Source organism: Brachycentrus maculatus, unplaced genomic scaffold (genome assembly GCF_059751285.1).
Source record: "Brachycentrus maculatus isolate JH-2025_06_01 unplaced genomic scaffold, ASM5975128v1 h1tg000373l, whole genome shotgun sequence".
Lineage (NCBI taxonomy): Eukaryota > Metazoa > Arthropoda > Insecta > Trichoptera > Brachycentridae > Brachycentrus > Brachycentrus maculatus.
The window spans coordinates 364,206-385,278 of record NW_028281122.1 but is presented as its reverse complement, the minus strand read 5'-3'; the positions used below and the strand labels follow the sequence as shown (position 1 = coordinate 385,278).

The 21,073-nt window shown below is 31.3% G+C and overlaps 2 protein-coding genes across 2 annotated transcripts; one reads left to right on the top strand and one right to left on the bottom strand.

The window, feature by feature from the left end:
• Positions 1-666: 666 nt before the first annotated feature.
• LOC148303313 (juvenile hormone epoxide hydrolase 1-like) lies at positions 667-10,249 on the top strand. Its single transcript, XM_088270155.1, has 6 exons — positions 667-763; positions 2,764-2,955; positions 4,446-4,838; positions 6,004-6,352; positions 7,863-8,097; positions 9,876-10,249. The coding sequence occupies exons 2-6, from the start codon at positions 2,764-2,766 to the stop codon at positions 10,105-10,107; spliced, it is 1,401 nt and encodes a 466-aa protein (XP_088126281.1). The 5' UTR covers positions 667-763; the 3' UTR covers positions 10,108-10,249.
• A 2,217-nt stretch (positions 10,250-12,466) lies between these two features.
• Positions 12,467-15,914, bottom strand: LOC148303312 (uncharacterized). The gene is made up of 2 exons (XM_088270175.1): positions 15,812-15,914; positions 12,467-13,370 (listed from the first exon to the last, which is right to left on the bottom strand). Exons 1-2 carry the CDS (start codon positions 15,863-15,865, stop codon positions 12,993-12,995), a joined length of 432 nt encoding a protein of 143 aa, XP_088126301.1. The 5' UTR covers positions 15,866-15,914; the 3' UTR covers positions 12,467-12,992.
• Positions 15,915-21,073: the final 5,159 nt, after the last annotated feature.

Below are 21,073 nucleotides of genomic sequence, written 5' to 3'. Positions count from 1 at the left end.
TCAGAAAATGTACTTTATCCCAGCAAAAGAGGCATATTTTCAACATGATATTTACCCGCTACAGGGCAGAAAGTGTTGTTTTTGCATTTTGAAGAAAAGGTATTGTTTAATTATTTTTTCAAATATTCTAAATATTTTTCAAATGGAGAAAAAAACTTCAGGTTTTACCTAAAAAGATCTGTTGCACAGTAAAAAGTTCAGTAAGTGGATTGATATTTATTTTTAATACATTGTATTATTTTTTTAAACTTTAAAAACGTTCTCCTGAAAAATCAAGTATTTTGATTTATGACGTTATTGAAAGGAGTGAGCGATATATTTTAAAAAACAAAAACAAAAAAAACAATGTATATGCGTTGTGATTTGAGATTTGAACGTCTTAGATTTAGGCCTTTTTTTTAAAGTAACATTTTCATTTTAAAGTAAAGCGAATCCTCGTCGGAAACTGGATTTGTAGTACTCGGCCATTAGTTCAGCTTTGTACTTAGTACCTACCTATGTAAGTACCATATCGGTTCAAAAACCTGTGCCCGCGATGATAATAATATCATATATACATGCCTTTACATATGTCATTCTGAATTCAATACATGTACATGATACAGTACAGCTGTCCTTGAAGCCTTGAACTGCTGATTCAGTCTAGTATCTTGAATCGGTACGATCAGTATTCAGTTACGGTTCGTAGAGAGTTGACAAACATCTCACAGTTTTCGGACGACCAAGTTATATTAAACGACAGTTTTACGCTTAAAAAATCAAGGTGCGTATTTGAGAATTACAAAATATTATTCACGTAAATTTATAACGTAATATGGCAGAGTATAATACGATACTTATGAAGAAAAAAATCGAAAATACCGTATTTTTAATTGATGTTTTACTTAAAATAAAATAACAACTATGTAATTTTTTCCACATTAATTTTATTTGTCCAGCAACCGGGTTTCGTTGTAACCGACATCATTAGACTGGTGTGATCTGGACAAAATTCTATGTTATATACTTAACAACGCAGGAGTTTTACTAATTTTACATTTTACTTGTTTTACATGGGATTAACTATTTTTTTTCCATAAGATAATTATATAAGGAATTTGTGGGGAATCGGGACTTTGTTTTTTCCCGATTTGGGGAAATTGACCTAGATATTTGGGGAATTCTAAATTGGCGTTGGCAACGCTGTACACAACACATATCCGCTCACTCCTTTCAACAACGTTATATATAAAAAATCGTCAATTTTCAGTTGTGCATGTATTCGGAATGCCCAGAAATTGTACTATACTTATCCTAGCAAAAGCGGCATATTTTTAACTAAATATTTACCTGCTACAGGGCCGAAAGAGAGTTTTTTGCATATTGAAGAAAAGGTATTGTTTAATTATTTTTTAAATGTACAAAATATTTTTCAAATAGAGAAAAAACATTCAGGTTTTACCTAAAAAGGTCTGTTGCACAGTAAAAATTTCAATAAATGGCTTGATATTTATTTTTAATACATTTTAGTACATTTATAAACTTTAAAAACGCTCTCCTGAAAAATTCAGTTTTTTGATACGTGACGTTGTTGAAAGTAGTGAGCGATATCTATTCACAAATAGGGAAAAATTTATTATATTAATTACAGATTACTTCATGATAATATCTTCTATCTTATCTTGCATAATACATGAAATAATCTGACGTAAATATTTTTCAATGTCAATCAATCAAAACGTAAATAATAAATTCGCATGTCACGTAATCGCCATGGTAACATTATACTTAGGGTTCTCAAACTTTCGTGACGATTTTCTTCTCTTCTTCAAATACTTGTGTACTGGCTTCTCATCAAAATATCCGATTATAATCGATTAAAATTATTCATTAAGAAATTAATTTAATAATTTAAATTTTACTTAGATACTGTAAATACGTAGTAAATAAAAACTTTTAAACTGTAAATTATTTTTGTATCTCCTGTAGGTTATGTTTATATTCTAATAATTTTAAAAAAAAATATTAAAAAATAAAAAAAATAATGTAAAAATTGTATTAACATGTTAGTATTCGGCTCAACACAGGCCATGCCTAAAGAGCCGTAATACATATAATAAATGTATATATGAAATGAATATGTATATTTGAATGTATCTATGTATTATGAAAAATAAAAAAATAAAAAAATAAAATATATAAAAAAATAAATAAATAAATAAATTGTACACACGGTGATTGAAAATGATGCGGAATGCATCGAAACACGTTTCACAATAGATTTATTTGGACACACTCAAAATGTTATAAAAAATTATATATGCCCAGACTTTTTTTTTAAATTCTGTCCCATTAATATTCTTCTTCGTCTTTGATGAGATGTCAAAAAAATAAAAAGTAAAACTTGAATTAAAAATGGAAAAAATAAATTATTTTAAACGAAAGGAGATAGAATTCTTCCATTATTGAAAATCCATATTACATGAAATAATAAAAAAAACAACATTTTGAGTATGTCCAAATACTTGTTCACAAATCTGGATTATCTCCAATTAAAGGAGTTATTAATCATTTTATTTTTTGACATCTCTATATAGATAAAGAAGAATATGGAATAATATTGGTGAATGTTACACGTATATAAAGTGATCACTTAAGCCTCCTACAACGGTTGTAAGCCCCGTAAATGCCCATACTTACATATTTTCCTTCATATATGTAGAGTTGTATTTTTTTTTTAAATACATGATTTTTTAGAGTACCTATTCATGTTTTTCGTTTAAGATGGGGTGTTGCTGCAAAATTGGTCTGATCCTTGCAGCTTTATTCGCTGGATGGATGGGATATACCGTTCAGAAGGTTTTCCAAGTGCCTCCTTTACCTAAAATGGACCTAAACGAACATTGGGGACCAGGAGATCCCATAATGTCACCTGACAAATCCATAAGGCCTTTTAACATAAAGTTTGAAGATCAGGTGAGAACATGTGCATATTTTTCTTCAGTTCTTGGGTTTTTTTTATTTGTTTTTTTATAATACTATTAGTAGCCTTAGAAAATTATTCTTGCCATGTACAATATTATACTGTACATAATACGGCTGTCCAAACTTAAAACACAGTAAGCGACTTTGCATTTTTTTTTTTGCATTTTTGGACTAAGTAGAGTCTACTTAGTCCAAAAATGTAAAATAAACGTACTACAAAAAATGTCCTTTACTGTGTTTTGAGTTTGGACAGCTGAATAGGCAAGGAGATTTTATTTTATTTTTATTTTGAAAGGAGAATACAGTGTGTAGTATTTTTTTTAAATACGACACCACAAAATCTAATAGATCTTTATGCCCTAGTAAATTTTTACATACTTTCCTTCGCACATTCTGTTTCCAATTTATTTATTTTTTCTAAAATTGGACATAACTAACTAACTATCTAACCATCACGCCGCTTCCCCGCAGGGGTAGGCAAAGAGAATCGAACGCCACACCACTCTGTCCTTGCAAACATTCTTTGCCTCTTCTACATTCATGCATCTCCTCATACATACCCGACGATTATTACGACTCCTGACCCGGCCGCTTTCAAGTATTTGACATACCTGATTGTGCCAAGTTTTCCTCGGTCGTCCTCTGCTTCTTTTTCCAACTACATTCGCCTTATAAATTTGTTTAACCGTTCTTTCTTCACTCATACGCTCCACATGTCCAAACCATCTCAACACACTTTTCTTAATTTTATCGATAATGCTTATCTCAGCCTTACATTCTTTCCTTATTTCATCATTCGAACATCTATCAAACATCGTTTTGCCACACATTCGTCTGAGGGATCGCATTTCGACTGCATTCAGTCTGCTTTCATCCTTATTTTGCCAACTCCATGCTTCGCTTCCATACACAAGGGTTGGAACCAGAACTCCATTGTGTACTGCCAGTTTAGCTTCCGCTGATAGATTTTTATTTGCTAAAACTGATTTTAGTGCACCATTCACTCTGTTCCCAGCATTCACTCTCCTTTCTATGTCTTACTATGTCCTGCACTAAATCAGGGACATCTTGTGATGACATCACATCACATTTCATCACATTCTCAAACAGAGGTTTGAGTAATTTTAAAACGGAAGGGGTATTCTCAAAATGCTCTATTACCCGTAAAAATTGGGTCAGTGTATAGTTCAATTATGTTTTTTTAATGAAAATTCAAACAATTTTGTATACTTTGGACGAAAAAAAAGCAGACAGCGTGCTTCTTGACAGCTACTGCCTTTAAGCATTTCCTATATTTTAGATTGCATTATTTTTTCCCAGTTTCTATCATTTTCATTTAACATTATTCAAAATTATTTCTTTTCTTTTCTAGATGGTTTCTGACTTAAAAACCCATCTAAAAACACACACCAGCCATACAAAACCACTCGAAGGAGTAATCTTTAAATATGGTTTCAATAATGACTTTTTTACTTTTCTAGATGGTTTCTGACTTAAAAACTCGTCTAAAAAACACACGAAGCTACACGAAACCACTCGAAGGAGTTGCCTTTGAATACGGTTTCAATAATGACTATCTCAAAGAAGTAGTCGAATTCTGGAGTACCAAATATGATTTTAAAGCACGAGAAAAGTACCTGAATCAGTATCCTCAGTTTGTGACAAATATTCAAGGATTGGACATCCATTTCCTGCATGTGAAGCCCAAGAGTGTCAAGAATTTGAAAGTTATTCCTTTGCTTCTATTACACGGGTGGCCCGGTAGTGTAGTGGAGTTCTACAAGATGATCCCAAGTCTGACTACACCAAAACAAGGAAAAGATTTTGTATTTGAAGTCATCGTTCCAAGCTTGCCTGGTTATGGATATTCTCAAGTAAGAAATTTTACTATTTCATAACTAACCAACTGTGTTCTACTCTCCTGGGGTAACCATGTTTTGAAATTCGGGTTCATTTAATTTGGTTTGGAAGGAACTCAAACTCAAATGGCAATGGGCAGGACATATTGCAAGACAAGACCCCGCAAGATGGACCCCAAGAATTTTACGATGGAGACCTTGGGAGAGCAAAAGAGGTGTTGGAAGACCCCAAAAGAGATGGTCTGACGACATAGTTGCTGTGGGAGGTAAAAACTGGCTACAAGCAGCAACCTACTGGGGGAAATGGAAAGAAGGGGAAGATGCCTATATCCAGGAGTGAAAGACAGAAGGCTAAAGAAGATGAAGAACTAACTTACTAACTAACCATCACACCACTTCCTCGCAGGGGTAGTCAAATAAAATATGTAATAGGCAAACCATCTTCTCACAAAATAACAATATAACAATGACTAAAATCTCCCCCCTGTTGTCCATGTTCCCATTAATAAAGAAAATAGTCATTACATTATATAAACGCAGTGTCATCTTGTTCGTTAACACATGAAGGAAAGGTCAGCCCTCCGCTTCAGATACCAATCCAGGGTAGTATTGAATAAATACTAGAGTGAAAAAAACAAGTTATATTTATTTGACCCCCCTTGGGAATCAAATCCTAGACTTCCAGTACGGTAGCCGAGGGTGTTGAGCATTAAACTATGGAGGCGGACAAATAATCGTAATCATTATCGGGTTATCATTACCGATAAATTTCAGAAAGATGTGTTGAGATGGTTTGGACATGTGGAACGAATGAGTGAACATAGAACGGTAGAATTTTTTAAAAGACGAATGTGGTTGTTAATAAAAGCAGAGGAATATAGAGGAAAACTTGAGTTTAAAAATCTATTAGTGAGATGAAAGAAGCTTTTTTTGAGCATAAACTCTTTCATTTGTATGTGAGGTCCAAATCCTGGATTAAAATCACATACTTGAGAAACGTCCGGAAATATCCTTTTCATTTTATTTTATAATTTATTAGTTAATTTTTTTTACATTTTGTGTCTGTCCAAATTTAAGACACTCAAAATATTGTATTTATCTTGTTTTTATTTCGCCAATAAATTACGTTATTGGAGAAAGGTTGTCATTTAATTTTACTATTATTTTTTATTATTTTCAGGGTGCATCGAAGGTTGGGTTAGGCGACATCCAAATTGGTGTGATAATGAAAAATCTAATGGAAAGATTGAAATTCAATCGGTTTGTGATCCAAGGCGGCGATTGGGGATCTTTCGTTGGCTCCAACATGGCTACTCTGTTCCCAGACAATGTTATCGGATACCACTCCAACTTTGCCTTCGCCGGAACCGTCATGAGCTTTCTACAACACATTGTCGGGTCCATTTACCCACCTCTTATCATCGAGAAGAAGTTTGAATACAAAATGTACCCTGTGCTAACATTGCTGACCAAGATTCTAGAAGAATCAGGGTACTTTCATATACAAGCTACCAAACCGGACACTATAGGTAAGCCTGTGCATCTCTAAAAGATATATCGCATCACATCATAATATTGCGAAAGTGGACAAGATATTCACAACATTTTTAGTGGGTAAAATATTTGTTGACATTAAGCAAGCAGCATTTACTTGTTAGTCAATTTTTTTTATATCGTTACATACATTTCTTCTTCTTTTTCTTCTTCTTTTTTTCTTCTCCCTCTTTATTTAGGACTATGTCCTGTCATTCTCCGGTCCGCTCCTGGGAGGTGGAAGACCAGCTATCTCTCCATCGTTTAGGTGGTCTTCCTGGGGGTCTGCTACCTCTTATACTAGTATCCTCACCACTCGATCAGAACTTGCTCTTCGTACATGATTTCTTCAGAAACGTCTTCTATTTCTACTTATTTCTATCGCAGATTTTTCTTATTTCAGAGTTTCTTACTCTGTCGCGAAGTGCTTGGCCTGCAATGGGTCGTAGAGTCTTTGTTTCTTTTGTTCTAAGAAGGATTTACGTTCTCGCGGTGTCAGCTCTTGTTTCTGTGCCTAGTCTTTAAGTTAAATAAATTATGAGACATGTTTTCGCCGCGCCAAAGATGAGATTTAAAGAATTTTTTTTTAAACAATGGCACTGAGTGATTATAAATTATCGAAAACATTTTAGTATTGAATTATTTATGTTTAAATTGCAGTATTTTTAGCATTTTAATCCCAAAAGTCCTGGTAGCCAAAGGGATAAACTTTAAGGCCCAGTATTCGTCAGCTTAATGTTCTCTAAATCCAGGTAACATTTTACGTAATTGATATTTATCTTGAAACACCGTTTTTGAATTGAAAAAATAAGTTTTTCTTAGAAATAATTATACGGTTATGAAAAAAAAATAGTTCTTGAAAGGTTAGGAGTTTAAAAAAAAACTTTTTTTTACATATGTTTGTATATTCTAAAAAACAAAAAATATGCAATACTTACACATTATTTTGAAAAATCGGGCTTGAAAAGACGTGTTAACTCTATGGCGGTCGGCTGGTGAGTTAATTCTGTGATGCGTTGTATCCCCTCAAACGATAATTCTACAAGATAATTTAAAAGATAAAATAAGATAAAATAAATTAAATTATCTGGTCAAATTATAAGCTTAAAAAATAAAAATGAAAATGGTATTTTCTGGCGTTTCTCATGTGTGTGATTATAATCCGGAATTCGGACCTCACATACTAATAAAAGAGTTTCTGCTCAATAAAAAGCTTCTTTACATCTCACCAATAGATGTCTCTAGTGAAGTTCTAGTGATTCAAAAACAAGGTTTCTAAATTGGTTCATATATAAAGAACTTCCAAGAATTTGAGTAGTGTGGTTGTCAATAATGGGTAGAATTGGCTAATGTTACACGTGTGTAAAGTGATCACTTAAACCAGCCTATGACGGTCGTCAGCCCCGTAAATGCCCAGACTTCCATATTCTTCTTCATCTTTGATGAGATGTCAAAAGATAATATGATAATTCTACAAATTATTTTTTTGTTTGTTTCTTCTTTCAGGGGCTGCATTAGGTGATTCTCCAGCCGGGTTGGCTGCATATATTTTAGAAAAGTTTTCGTTTTGGACTAACCCTAGATATACTGCTTTAAAAAATGGCGGGATCACTAATAAGTTCGCACTAACGGAGCTTTTGGATAATGTTATGATTTATTGGGACAGTCAGAGCATCACGACCTCTGTGCGCCTGTACGCTGAGGCCTTTAGTAAAGATCAAGTGGAACGAGGAATGGATTTGTGAGTATCAATCTCCATAATATTATTTATTGATTCGGCATCAACTTTGTGGAATGACATCGATGTGCCCTACATAAAGTGCTCTAACTACATTTTTTTCAATTTTGAGATATTTGGTTATGTTATCAACTTAATGTTATCTACAAATAGAAATAAATAAAAAAATACATATAAATATATATATATATAACGTGGTAATATTTTCCTTCACAAATTGGGTGTAAATAATATGTAAAGTGGGTGTATAATAATAAAGTAAACAATGTGTTGCTTTGTAATTAAAGTTCATAGTTAAAGTTTATTCTTAATTTATCTTGATAATATTTTTCCATCTATCTATCTGATTCTGACAGTTCAGAATATTATATTTTTTCTATCTGATGTCTTTTGTTTTATTCAGTGCGACGGATGCGACATCTCGTGGTAGATCTGTTTTATGTAGGTACTATATGTAAGTACTTAATAAAATGTATAGGTAGGTACCTAGGTATTTTATTACAAATATAAATATATATATATATATATATATATATATATATATATATATATATATATATATATATATATATATATATATATATATATATATATATATATATATATATATATATATATATATACATATATATAAATATATATATATATATATATATATATATATATATATATATATATATATATATATATATATATATATATATATATATATATATATATATATATATATATATATATATATATATATATATATATATATATATATATATATATATATATATATATATATATATATATATATATATATATATATATATATATATATATATATATATATATATATATATATATAATAAATTATGCTTAATTTTTTAGACGTATAAGACGCTATCTATATCGAATTTTCGAAATAAACTACTAAAACGATAACTACTTAATTTTGACAAGGCAAGTTTTTAAACGATTTTATACATTATTTTATCGTGTTTTATCGTGTAAAAAATCTTCTAAGCTCTCTCGTGTAAAGTAACAGATTTGCAGATAGAGTACTTTACGTAGGGGCCATCGAAATGTTCTTCTTCTTTTTCTTCTGCTTGGTGTAGGCCTTGTGGCCTGTTTTTAGAAGGGGTAAGCCTCCTATGATATCGATTCCCAGCTGTCGATCCATCTCTTTGGTGGTCTGCCCGGGAGTCTTCCTTGGGGTTGACCGTACAGTGCAATACGGAGGAGTCTGGATGGTTCCATTCTCCTCACATGCGTATACCACTGTCTCTTTTGTTGCCTTCCCCACCTAACGGACATCTTCGATCTCGCATATTTCCATTATCCTAGCTTTTCTTATTCTGTCTCGTAGACTCTTGCCAGATATGCTTCTTAGAGTCTTCAGTGGGTGATAAAATTTATTTTTACTATTTATTTATTTATTTTTTAAAAGAGAAATATTTGCGAATTATTTACACAAATATTTCAATTACACACTATTTCTGTGAGCCTAAGCGGCTCATTATTAGAAAAAGGTATCAAGTTGTGGTAGAGTGGATTCGAACCGAGAAACTCTGACTTAAGAGCCCTTAAGACTAACCACGGGACCACAACCCGACACAAATTATTATCATTGTTATTTTTTAATAAATCTTGTAGTTTTTATTAAAGACTCTTTTTTTAAATATATTTTCAGATCCTGTAACTTGAAAGATATATCCATACACGTCTGAAATTATTCACATGCAGTTTTCTGATGTAATATCATAATTAATTTGAGTTACCTCCATTTTTTATAGAATCCCGACAGAAGTTCCCACTGCGATTGCTCGATTCGAAAATGAAGTACTATTCTACTCGGAGTGCCAATACAAAACTAAGTACCCTAACTTGGTGCAACTATCAGATTTTCCCGAGGGGGGACATTTTGCTGCCTTCGAAGAACCCAAATCTCTTTCCGAAGATTTGTGGAAAGCTGTGGAAAAATTCAACGATTTCCACAAAAAGAAAGTTGACAAAAACGAACTGTGATATATTTACATATTTAAATTCACGCATTTATAAAACAATTAAATTAATTAGTTTTTCTATTTATTTATTTTTTGCATGATACGTCAATTCCTACTACAATTGGAAATACCATACATAATTATCATCTTCTTTAAACAAGGGGTTCATATATACGTTCACTGCGTTCAATATATCATGATCAATCACGAGATGCTGACAAAAGTGTAATTTTCGAAATGCTTTACTTAAAATATGAAATAATATGAAAATTCCTTTTGTAATACAATAAATGAATAAATTTGTTTTTCAGAGGTTTGTAATATATACTACGTTCACTCCGTAAAAAATATGTTAATCAATCACGAGATGCTGCCATTTTTTTTTAAATACGAAATAATATGAGAATCCCCATTAATGATACTAGTACATACTGTTTTTTTGGTTGTAGCATTTTTGCGCGACTCATGTTTATACTCGCTTTGAGACAAGCGAGTAGAAACATGAGTCGTTGCGGGGAAAAAACTGACAATATTTTTAAGTGTGTCCAAATCCTCAATAACACAAATCTGAGTTTCTCTACCTACGAGTTATTTTTACATTTTAACCAGCCTATGAAAGGTCATTAGCCATGTAAATGCCCATATTTCCATATTCTTCTTCATCTGTATTGAGATGTCAAAACATGTAAAAAAAAGATGAAGTGGAGACGCCAGATTTGTGAACAAGTAATTGGACATACTCAAAATGTTTATCATTACATCTATATGAAAATATGTATATCGTAGTCATACAGGAGAATGTTACCAAGTGTATTTTTTACAAAAAAGGGGTCATTGACTATTTGATATCTTACTAGGTAAATATTGCCCTGGAAAAAATCCTAAAGGATTTTAAACTTGTAAGTATAATATATTGACTTGTTAAAAATGACTAAATTTCTCTAACTGCCCATCTGATGACCTTTTGACAATTCCAAATATTGATATGTCTTCCAGCTGGTCCCTCAAATGGAACACCTCCAAAATTTCAAAGGGAAAACATTACTCTCTCATTCAGCCTACTATCCCGTCCCGTCTTTGGTTTAGGAAAATTTCGATGAACAAGAAAGATACATCCACCATTTGTCGAATGAGGATGGGTCATTGCTGTACGAGAGAGCACCTTGCTAAGATTAATGTCTTTGACTCCCCCATTTGCGAGTGTCGTTTTGAAGAGGAAGACCTTAACCACATATTCTTTGTTTGCCCAATAAATGACCAAATACCAATTTTTTTTAAACTCTGGCCCCGCTTATTCCCCTCCCTACAGATATCCATCTCATCCTGGCGAGCAGGAACCCAATTATGTACAGACTTTTAGTTGTTTTTTTTTAAATTAAATGGAATAAATTTATAGTTTAATAATAAGTCTATCATATTTTATAATAAACAATATTCAATTAACTTGACATTGGAAAATGCAATATATTTCATGTGCAACGCCATTCTATATTAAAAAAAAAGACTAACTGCATTGATGTTTATAATCTTGCCGAGCAAAAGTGACTTAAATGGCCCTCCTGAACATTTTACGTTTTGTTAGTTGGTCACTTTCTCCTGTACGACTACGATATGTAAGTTTAACATTTCTGGTAGTACAATAATTCGAGTTTACCCTGTTTTTAAGGTTTCCTTTAAAATTCTGTGTAATCGATTTCTGTCGCAAAACATTTTTATGCATTCTGATTGTATAAAGAGTGTTTATACAGACGACATTCGTGCAACCCAAGTCAAATTCCAAAGATCCGTATTATTGTATAAAAATATATTTTATACGAGTGTTTCGAAACCGGAAATCTTTCAGCGGACATTATTACTTTATACACTGCATAGCATACATCATTCCTGTACCTGAAGCGGGGGGCTGATCACCTTTCTTTCATTCGTAAACGATCAAGATAACACTGCGTTTATATGATGAAGTGCCCTATGCACCATCGGATGCAGATAAGGGTTTGAAGAAGATGTAAATACACACACATATATATGTATATATGTATATATATATATATATATATATATATATATATATATATATATATATATATATATATATATATATATATATATATATATATATATTTATATTTATATATATATATATATATATATATATATAAATATATATATATATATATATATATATATATATATATATATATATATATATATATATATATATATATATATATATATATATATATATATATATATATATATATATATATACATATATATATATATATATATATATATATATATATATATATATATATATATATATATATATATACCTTTTTGTGGTTGTTAATTATACTTAAAAGAACATCATTTTCCAAACATTGTTTTATTGATATAAAAAATTCCCATACTACAAACTAAAATTAAAAAAAATATATATATTACATAATTCATTCTTCGCTTTGTAAAATGGAAAGTCATGTATTCTTATTTGAGGGTAATCATTTTGAAACATTTCATGAAAAAAAATGATGCGTATATATGTAATTAATTATGATTAAATAAAGATATATGTGTCATTGTTTGAATTGCAAACTAGATGAAAGTACTATTTAATGACTTATTTTCTGACTTATTGACTGATTTTCCTCAAATAAGCATATACAACAAGTTTCCATTTTTCATCAAATATCAACGAAGTGCATTTTATTTTGTATTCTAAGACATAAGTTTGGACAAGTTTCGAAATAAAAAGTTGACAGTTTTTATTATAATGCTTTTAGATTGAAAACATGATCATCTAAATTTTACTCATGTGGATGAAATTCAATTATTGTAGAGATGCAGGGAATCAAAGAGATTGTTTTCTGTGGTACAGTTATTTTCTTCATAGTGCAGTTTGGTCCATTACAAGGCGATTAATCGAGCTTTTCCTAGTTGAAAGAGGCAACGGGTTGTCTCGTAAGCAGTAACTGAGGGTCCCTTCGTTTGGCCTAATTGTATCAGCATAGCAGGAACTTGAGTATTGCAGTAATCGATGAGTTTAGGGATAGTACTATTCGTGGGAAGGTATTTCCGAGCAACCATTGAATCGAATGATCCATCATCGAGAGCTATGTTCAGCTTGGAATAAATGCAAAATACGTAGTCATGGATATTAGTATCTTTCGTAGAATAATAAACACCAGCGCGAGTTTCTTCTATGAGTGCCGAATCAGCTCCCGTCTTTAGCTGGCAGTACAATCGTAATTTCCGTAGAAAAGTCGTCTGTAAAAACGTCTGACTCTGCAAAAAAGATTAAAAAAAAATATTTATACAAAACTGAAATATGGTTTGTGAAGAAGATTCTTGAACTCTCCTTGTTACCCGACAAATTAGAGATGGATTTTTATTTTTATTTTATTTTTTATTCATTTAATATAGTTACATTTTTAAGTACAACATAATACATTTTCTATAACATTTATACATATGGTAAACTTTTAGTTTTAGATTCGCTGTGCCTCTCCAAAAAAGAGACTGAGCTCTTGTGCTTGAAGAGGGACTTACACTCATGGTTTAATGTCTTATATAATAAATGGTATATATATACTATAATAGTCTTTTTTATATATTTTTTCAAGATTTATATGTAATGGGCATAAATTTTTTTCTTGAGAATTTTTATATCTTCGATATTTTTAATTTCTTTGGGGAGTTTATTGAAATATTTAATTCCCAAATACTTGAAGTTTTGTTGAAATTGCTTAGTATTGCATTTTGGAGTTAAAAAATCATTTAAGAATCTCGAGGTTAAACTTTTTTTTTAATTCAAATATTTGTCACCCTTTAGTACTTGAAAAATTGCGGTTTTTTTATAAATGGTTTTTATGTTTTAGATACATTCAAAATGTGGTTTTAGCGAGGTATGTTCCTGAATTCATAGACAGCGAAAAGAACATGACTGAAGAAGCTCTTGGTTGGAAAAGTGGAATGGAAAAAGAGTAGAGGAAGACCACTACCGCGCTGAATCAACCAAGTACTGAAGTAACTGAAAATTTCACTATCAATAATGCTAAGGACAGGGAAGTTGGAGGAACTGAAAAATCTGAGGTTTCTAGGAGTTCATTATTCTCAGACACGCTGTATAAGACTAAGAAGGATGATATATCGCTCACTCCTTTCAACAACGTCATTAATTTCTCAGGCGATCGTTTTTAAAGTTTAAGAATATAATAAAATGTATTAATAATAAATATCAAGCCACTTTTTACTGTGCAACAGATCTTTATAGGTAAAACCTAAATGTTTTTTCTCCATTTGAAAAATATTTAAGATACTTTAAAAAATTATTAAACAATACCTTTTCTTCAAAATGCAAAACAACACTTTCTGCCCTTTAGCGGGTAAATATTAAGTTAAAAATATGTATAAATATGCGGGTAAATATTAAGTTAAAGTACATATTAAGGGCATTCCGAAAACATGCACAACTAATAATTTACAATTTTTGATATGTGACGTTATTGAAAGGAGTGAGCGATAAGTATTTAAATAGTTAAGGTCTGTACTGGTAAGAGTATTTGTGGGTTATTTTTAGGTCTTCTTGATAGAGTTTTGAATCGCATTGCATCGATCGTTAAAAGGATTGATAATATTAAAGGACTAAAAATGAAAAATAGAATTGGGCAAAAGCGATTGCCAAAGAAGCTCTCGGGTAGGTAGACTATTTATCCTATGCACCTATTAGCCAGTAAAAATTTCTCGACATCAGGATCTATAGAAAAGTGCTGATATCGAGTTCATTATCTAGAAGTTGAAACATCTGAAGAATTGTCCCCGTCGGAAGATAATTGACTTAGGCATTTTAAAGAGAGGCAAAATAAGATTGGAATTTGTGAACCGATGTGTGGGAAGAAGAACAATACGATATATTGATTTATCCAATAGATCTAGTATATTATATGAAAGGAATATATCAAATATTATGCAAAATGATACGACATACAATATATTCATTTATCCAATAGATATAGTATATTATCTAAGAGGAATATATCAATCTAACAATACATTATCCCAATAAAGGGTTCGGTGAACGGGCATATGAAACTGGCGGGGTTCGGTACCTTCAACACGGTTAAGAACCACTGCCTTAGAGACTGGAAAATTGGAGGATCACATAACACGATAAGGGTGATCTATTTAACTTTGACAGCTTCCACAGAACTATGCAACTTGACGTGCCTGGGAAGTTGCTCGCCCATATAATATTTTAAAGAACCTGTACCCCATTTAGTTATATTATTTAGTTTATTATTTAGTGGACACAAAAAACGCGCTTAGATTGTCAGAAATGAAGACTCTAAGAAGCATATCTGACAAGAGTCTACGAGACAGAGGAAGGAACGCCAGGATAAGTGAAAAATGCAACATCGAAGATGTCGTTAGGTGGCAAGGGAACGAAAGAGACAATGGAATGCGCATGTGAGGAGAATGAAACCATCCAGACTCCCCTATATTGCACTTTATCAACCCCAAGGTAGACGACTCCCGGGCAGACCACCAAAGAGATGGATCGACAGCTGGGAATCGGCTTCGCAGGAGTCTAATCCCTCTTAAAAACAGGCCACAAGGCCTATATCAAGAATAAGAAAAAGAAGATTTATTTCACTACTCCACTACTAGTACGCACTTACCCTAAGGTAAAATTTTATATTGAAAAAATATATAATATTTATACTTACGTATGCAACTCCAACAATACAGGCAACCAAAAAGAATATACTAGCACCCTTCATTGTTAATTAGGGAGTAAAAATAGTGTCTCTCAATATATGTATGATATTGCAAAGATTGAACTGCTTAAGATAATTGAAAATCTTGCGACTTTTATAGGTACAATTACTTATTTTTTTGTTGCAGAAGTAAAAGCTTAAAAGAGTAAAAACTTTATTGCTTTCACTAACGTCATCAATAATTATGTAAAAAATGTATCGCATCGCTAATATGCATGTTCCAGAGATATGCCGTGGCTGTTATTAACTTTTAATAAAAATCCCATTCAATTATAAAAAATATATATGCAAAATCAACACGTTCAAACCAATTATAGTAGATAAAAATTTTAGGCGTATAAGTAAAAATAATTTAATTAAATCGTCCTATCCAATGTATCACAATGTATCACAAACATAGAAAAAACATCATATGATATAACTGAAAAATTCATTTGCAACATTTTGAGTGTGTCCAAATACTTGTTCACAATTATCTTTGGAGATAATTGGTTATAGGAGTATTTTTCATACTATTTTTTGAGATCTCACCAAAGATGAAGAAAAAAATTTAAATAAATCTTCATCTTTGATGACATGTCAAAAAAAAAATACTCCTATAATTGGAGATAGTCCAGATTTGTGAAAAAGTATTTAGACATACTCAAAATGTTGTAAATAAATTATCTGGTCAAATTATAAGCTAAAATGATATTTTTTGGCGTTTCTCATGCGTGTGATTATAATCCAGGATTCGGACTTCACACACTAATAAAAGAGTTTCTGCTCAATAAAAAGCTTCTTTTCATCATACCAATAAATGTATCTAGTGAAGTTCTATTGATTCAAGAACAATGTTTCAAAATTGGTTCATAAATATAGAACTTCCAAGAATTTGAGTAGTGTGGTTGTCAATAATGGGTAGAATTGATGAATGTTACACGTGTGTAAAGTGATCACTTAAACCATCCTATGACGGTCGTCAGTCCCGTAAATGCCAAAATTTCCATATTCTTCTTCATCTTTGATGAAAAGTCAAAAAATAATATAAAAAATTCATAATATTATTTTTCTTCTTTTTCTCAGGACACTGCAGCATATAAAAACAGTGTTTTCTTTATCATAATCTTTGATCATTGAATCCATAATGGCAATGTGATCAGCCCCGCGCTTCAGGTACTAATTCAGGGTAATATTAAATAAATATTAGAGTAAAAAAATCACTTAAATGTATTTTGACACCTATTATAATTGAACACAAATCTAATGGAAATTCAATGATAACATGAATTTAAATTAATTGCGTTATTTTAATCATGGACCTGATACTTTTCCTTAGTTTTTATTTTATTGCTTAGGATGTTCTTTATAATTTTGTTGAAATAATAGTTATTACATTCATTTCAAACAATTATATGTTGATTTTTACACTTCATATACTTTTCGTAATCTCCGCAAACTCTTGTCACCTTTATTATTTTGTATAATATTTATTTCTGCCTTATCATTGGATTATATTTATCTCGTACGGGTTTTCACAGATTGACGTCCTTTGAATATAATGTTGGGTATTGGTTGATTTAATGACAGGCATAACAACTTCTATGGTTTCTTTAAAAGTAACATAATTTTTCCACCTTTCATTGGAATGGAAATTCATTCCAACTGTTTTTTAAATGCATAAATTATTGTTTGATATAAAGTTTTTTTTTTTTCAAAAAATAAAAACAGGCACAATATTTTGTTTTAGATAAGAGTATTTTGAAGCTCCCTTGAAGTAGTATTTTATAAAATTGAGGCTAAATAAGTCATAAAAATTTATTCAAAGTATTATTATTCTGACTTTTATGTCTCTAAATTTATGGTGAATTATTTTATGATTCCCACTGTCGTCTTTTAAAAAAAATCATAAATTATTATCTGTTATAAAGATTTGATTTTTTTACGTAACAGTGTTCTGTAGTTCTCTTGAGGTAATATTCTACGGAAAAGACGAAATGTAATTGATCGAAAATGATATTAAAATTAGATTTTATTTTAGTACTGATATTTCTTACAAATATAAATAAATAACATGTGGAATAAACTATATAGTTTATTTCACATGTTATTTATTTCCAAGTCAGCCTAAATAGCTTAATGGACAGCACGCTCGGATACCGTTCTGGAGGTGCCGTGTTCGATTCGCAAGTAGAGGGGGGTCAAATAAATATAACAGATTTTTTCACTCTAATATTTATTCAATATTACTTTTGGCTGGTACCGGAAGCTGAGGGCTGTTGACCTTTCCTTCATGTTTTAACGATCAAGATAACACTGCGTTTATATGATGCAGTGCCCTATGCACCATTGGGGTGCGGGTTTGAAGATATTTTATTTCACCTGTGACCGGGTTTCGTCGTTACCGACATCATCAGTCTGGTGGGAAAAATATATATAGTTGTTATTTTATTAAATTATTATAATTATAACTTAGATTTGAATTCTTTAAATTTATGGTCAGTTATTTTATGATTCCCTCTCATTTTAATACTTAAAGTTAAATCAAAACCCATGAGATTTGTTTTTTGTTTGCAGTTCACTACTATTTCATATCAATCTGATTATTTTTAAATTTTGTATCCTTATTTGAGAATATGTAAGCAGTCGTAGATTTTATTGCATTTATCTTTCAATTACTTGCATTATATATTCGAGTTCCCCTGTATTTAAAGATTGCTTTTAAAAATAGATATTTATATAATTTGTGTCGCAAAATCTTTTTATACATTTTTTTAAACATAAATAGTTTTTGTGCAAACAACGTTTGTGGCGCGGGTACGGAGGTCAAATTTCAAAGATCTAAATTATTTTAAGGCGTTGATACATTAAAAAAAAACTCTTTTTTTAAAATCGAGCGTCGAAACGGGAAATCATTCAGTGGGCGTTATTACTTTATACACTGCATAGCTTTTCCCACTCTACCCGTGATGACTACTGTGGAGGTCATCACCAAAACGTTACATTTCCATTATAAATTATTTTAAGCAATCAGGAATTCTAGCTTGTAAAACTGTAATGTTTTGGTGGAATGTAATGATTTTATATTGGTTTAACAACGGATTGTTCAGGTTTTGTCACAACTTTAATTGATATTTCGATAGAATACTGTAAAGTGAACAGAATTGCATTTAAAGGATTTTTATGCAACATTAGAAATGTAACTTTTTGGTGTTTTTTTTTTTTTTTTGAATTACCTAACGTCCAAGTGACTCTGAAATCTAGCTACGGCTTATGCAACACCGTTTATCATGTCCCTACTCAGGCTTCAACTTTAAAAGTTTCATAGCCTATGCCTACTTGTGAGTGGATTTACTCTTTATGTTTAAAGTTACTATAATTTCATGTAATTCATGAGTGAAAATTCTAGGCAAAAACACTCTCTATCTCGCTAGAGGCATGAGTTTATACATTTCAATGATTCTAAGTTAGCAGTGAAGTTACTTAGGTGTATGATTTTAAACTTTTTGGTGAGGACTTTCACAACTACATATATTTCTCAAATTTCAAAATTTGACAGAACCGCTTCTCCCCGTCTATGACAGCCAACCGTTATCTCTAATTAAGTATGTTCTATTATTATTTTAATTAATGTATTAAATGTTAATTCAAACACTGATTTTTTCTGCCTAATAAGCTGTATTATATTGTTAAAAAAGCACATTAAAAGCTGTCGTTAAGAGACAAGTAAGTGTTGGTTCATTTAAAATAATAAGTCAACCATAGTTAGTTAATTATAGTATAAATAGCAAAGTTAGTTAACATTCGTTTGAAAATGCCATAACTAGGTAAAACAACTGTCACAAAGTTGATTTTTATGTGTTTTTTTAAACAATAAAATAATATTATTTTTTGACATCTCATCAAAGATGAAGAAAAGTATGGTAGTCTGGGCATTTACGGGGCTGACGACCGTCGTAGACTGGTTTATAAGTGATCACTTTACACACGTGTAACATTCACCAATTCTACTCATTATTGACAAGCACACTACTCAAATTCTTGGAAGTTCTATATATATATATATATGAACCAATTTTGAAACATTATTCTTGAATCACTAGAACTTCACTAGAGACATCTATTGGTGAGATGAAAATAAGCTTTTTATTGAGCAGACACTCTTTTATTAGTATCGTCAGCCCCGTAAATGTCCAGACTTCCATATTCTTCTTCATCTTTGATGAGATGTCAAAAAATAATATGAAAATAACTGCTGTAATTGGAGATAATCCAGATTTTGTGAACAACTATTTCGACACATTCAAAATGTTGTAAATAAAATACAACTTACTACCTCAAACCTAGACTCAAAAGAATAGTGTTTGATTCAACATTTAATACATAAATTAAAATGGAGTTCTAGAAATTAAATGCTTAATCTATAAAAATATTATTTTAATCTTATTTGCATATTTTAGAATCCCTACTCAATATCCTTACGCGATTGATCGATACGGAAACAAAGTATGTACAGTGCCAGATCTCTAATCAAAATATAAAGGGGAGTCGTTCAGATTACAAATTGTTCAGATTAAAAAAAAGAAATTTCGGTTCTTGGAAACGCTCTTTATTTTACATTTTTATTTAGGTTTTTCTTCTTTGCGTGCCTTTTCAAGGCCCCCCAACGTTTGTGATCAACGTTTCAAAGGCTTCGCTGTCCTGCGCTTTCCGGAACAACTCCTTTTATCTTGGGATATATATTCGACTGGACTGGACTGGTCCAGACGCGAATGTTGTGAAGCCACGATGTCTATTTTCTCACAGTCCTTCTATCCTTGCCATCATGATGATTTGTAGAATGTAGTATTTCTCGGCACGAAATACGTGACCCAGAGATGAAATCGTCCGAACCTTGATATTGGACAAGAGTTCTCTGTGTGATCCAGCTCTTCTGAGAACTTCTTCATTTGTGACCTTATCCACCCAGGGAATACGAAGCATTTTGCGGTGAAGCCACATTTATTTAGGTACTAAATGAATAAATTTAACATTTTTATTTAAGCTTGAAAAAATCAGATATTTTCTTTTGAAGCAACTAACCTAACTGGTGTTCAAGGGCTAGAACACGCATTCGTCTCAAAATCATAAACTTCTCAGTGTTCTGGACGACTTCTTTACTCCAGTTAATGGTTATGTTAAAAGCTTTCACGGCTACAGAAGGTGGATTTTTTTTTAAACTGGCATCAGCTG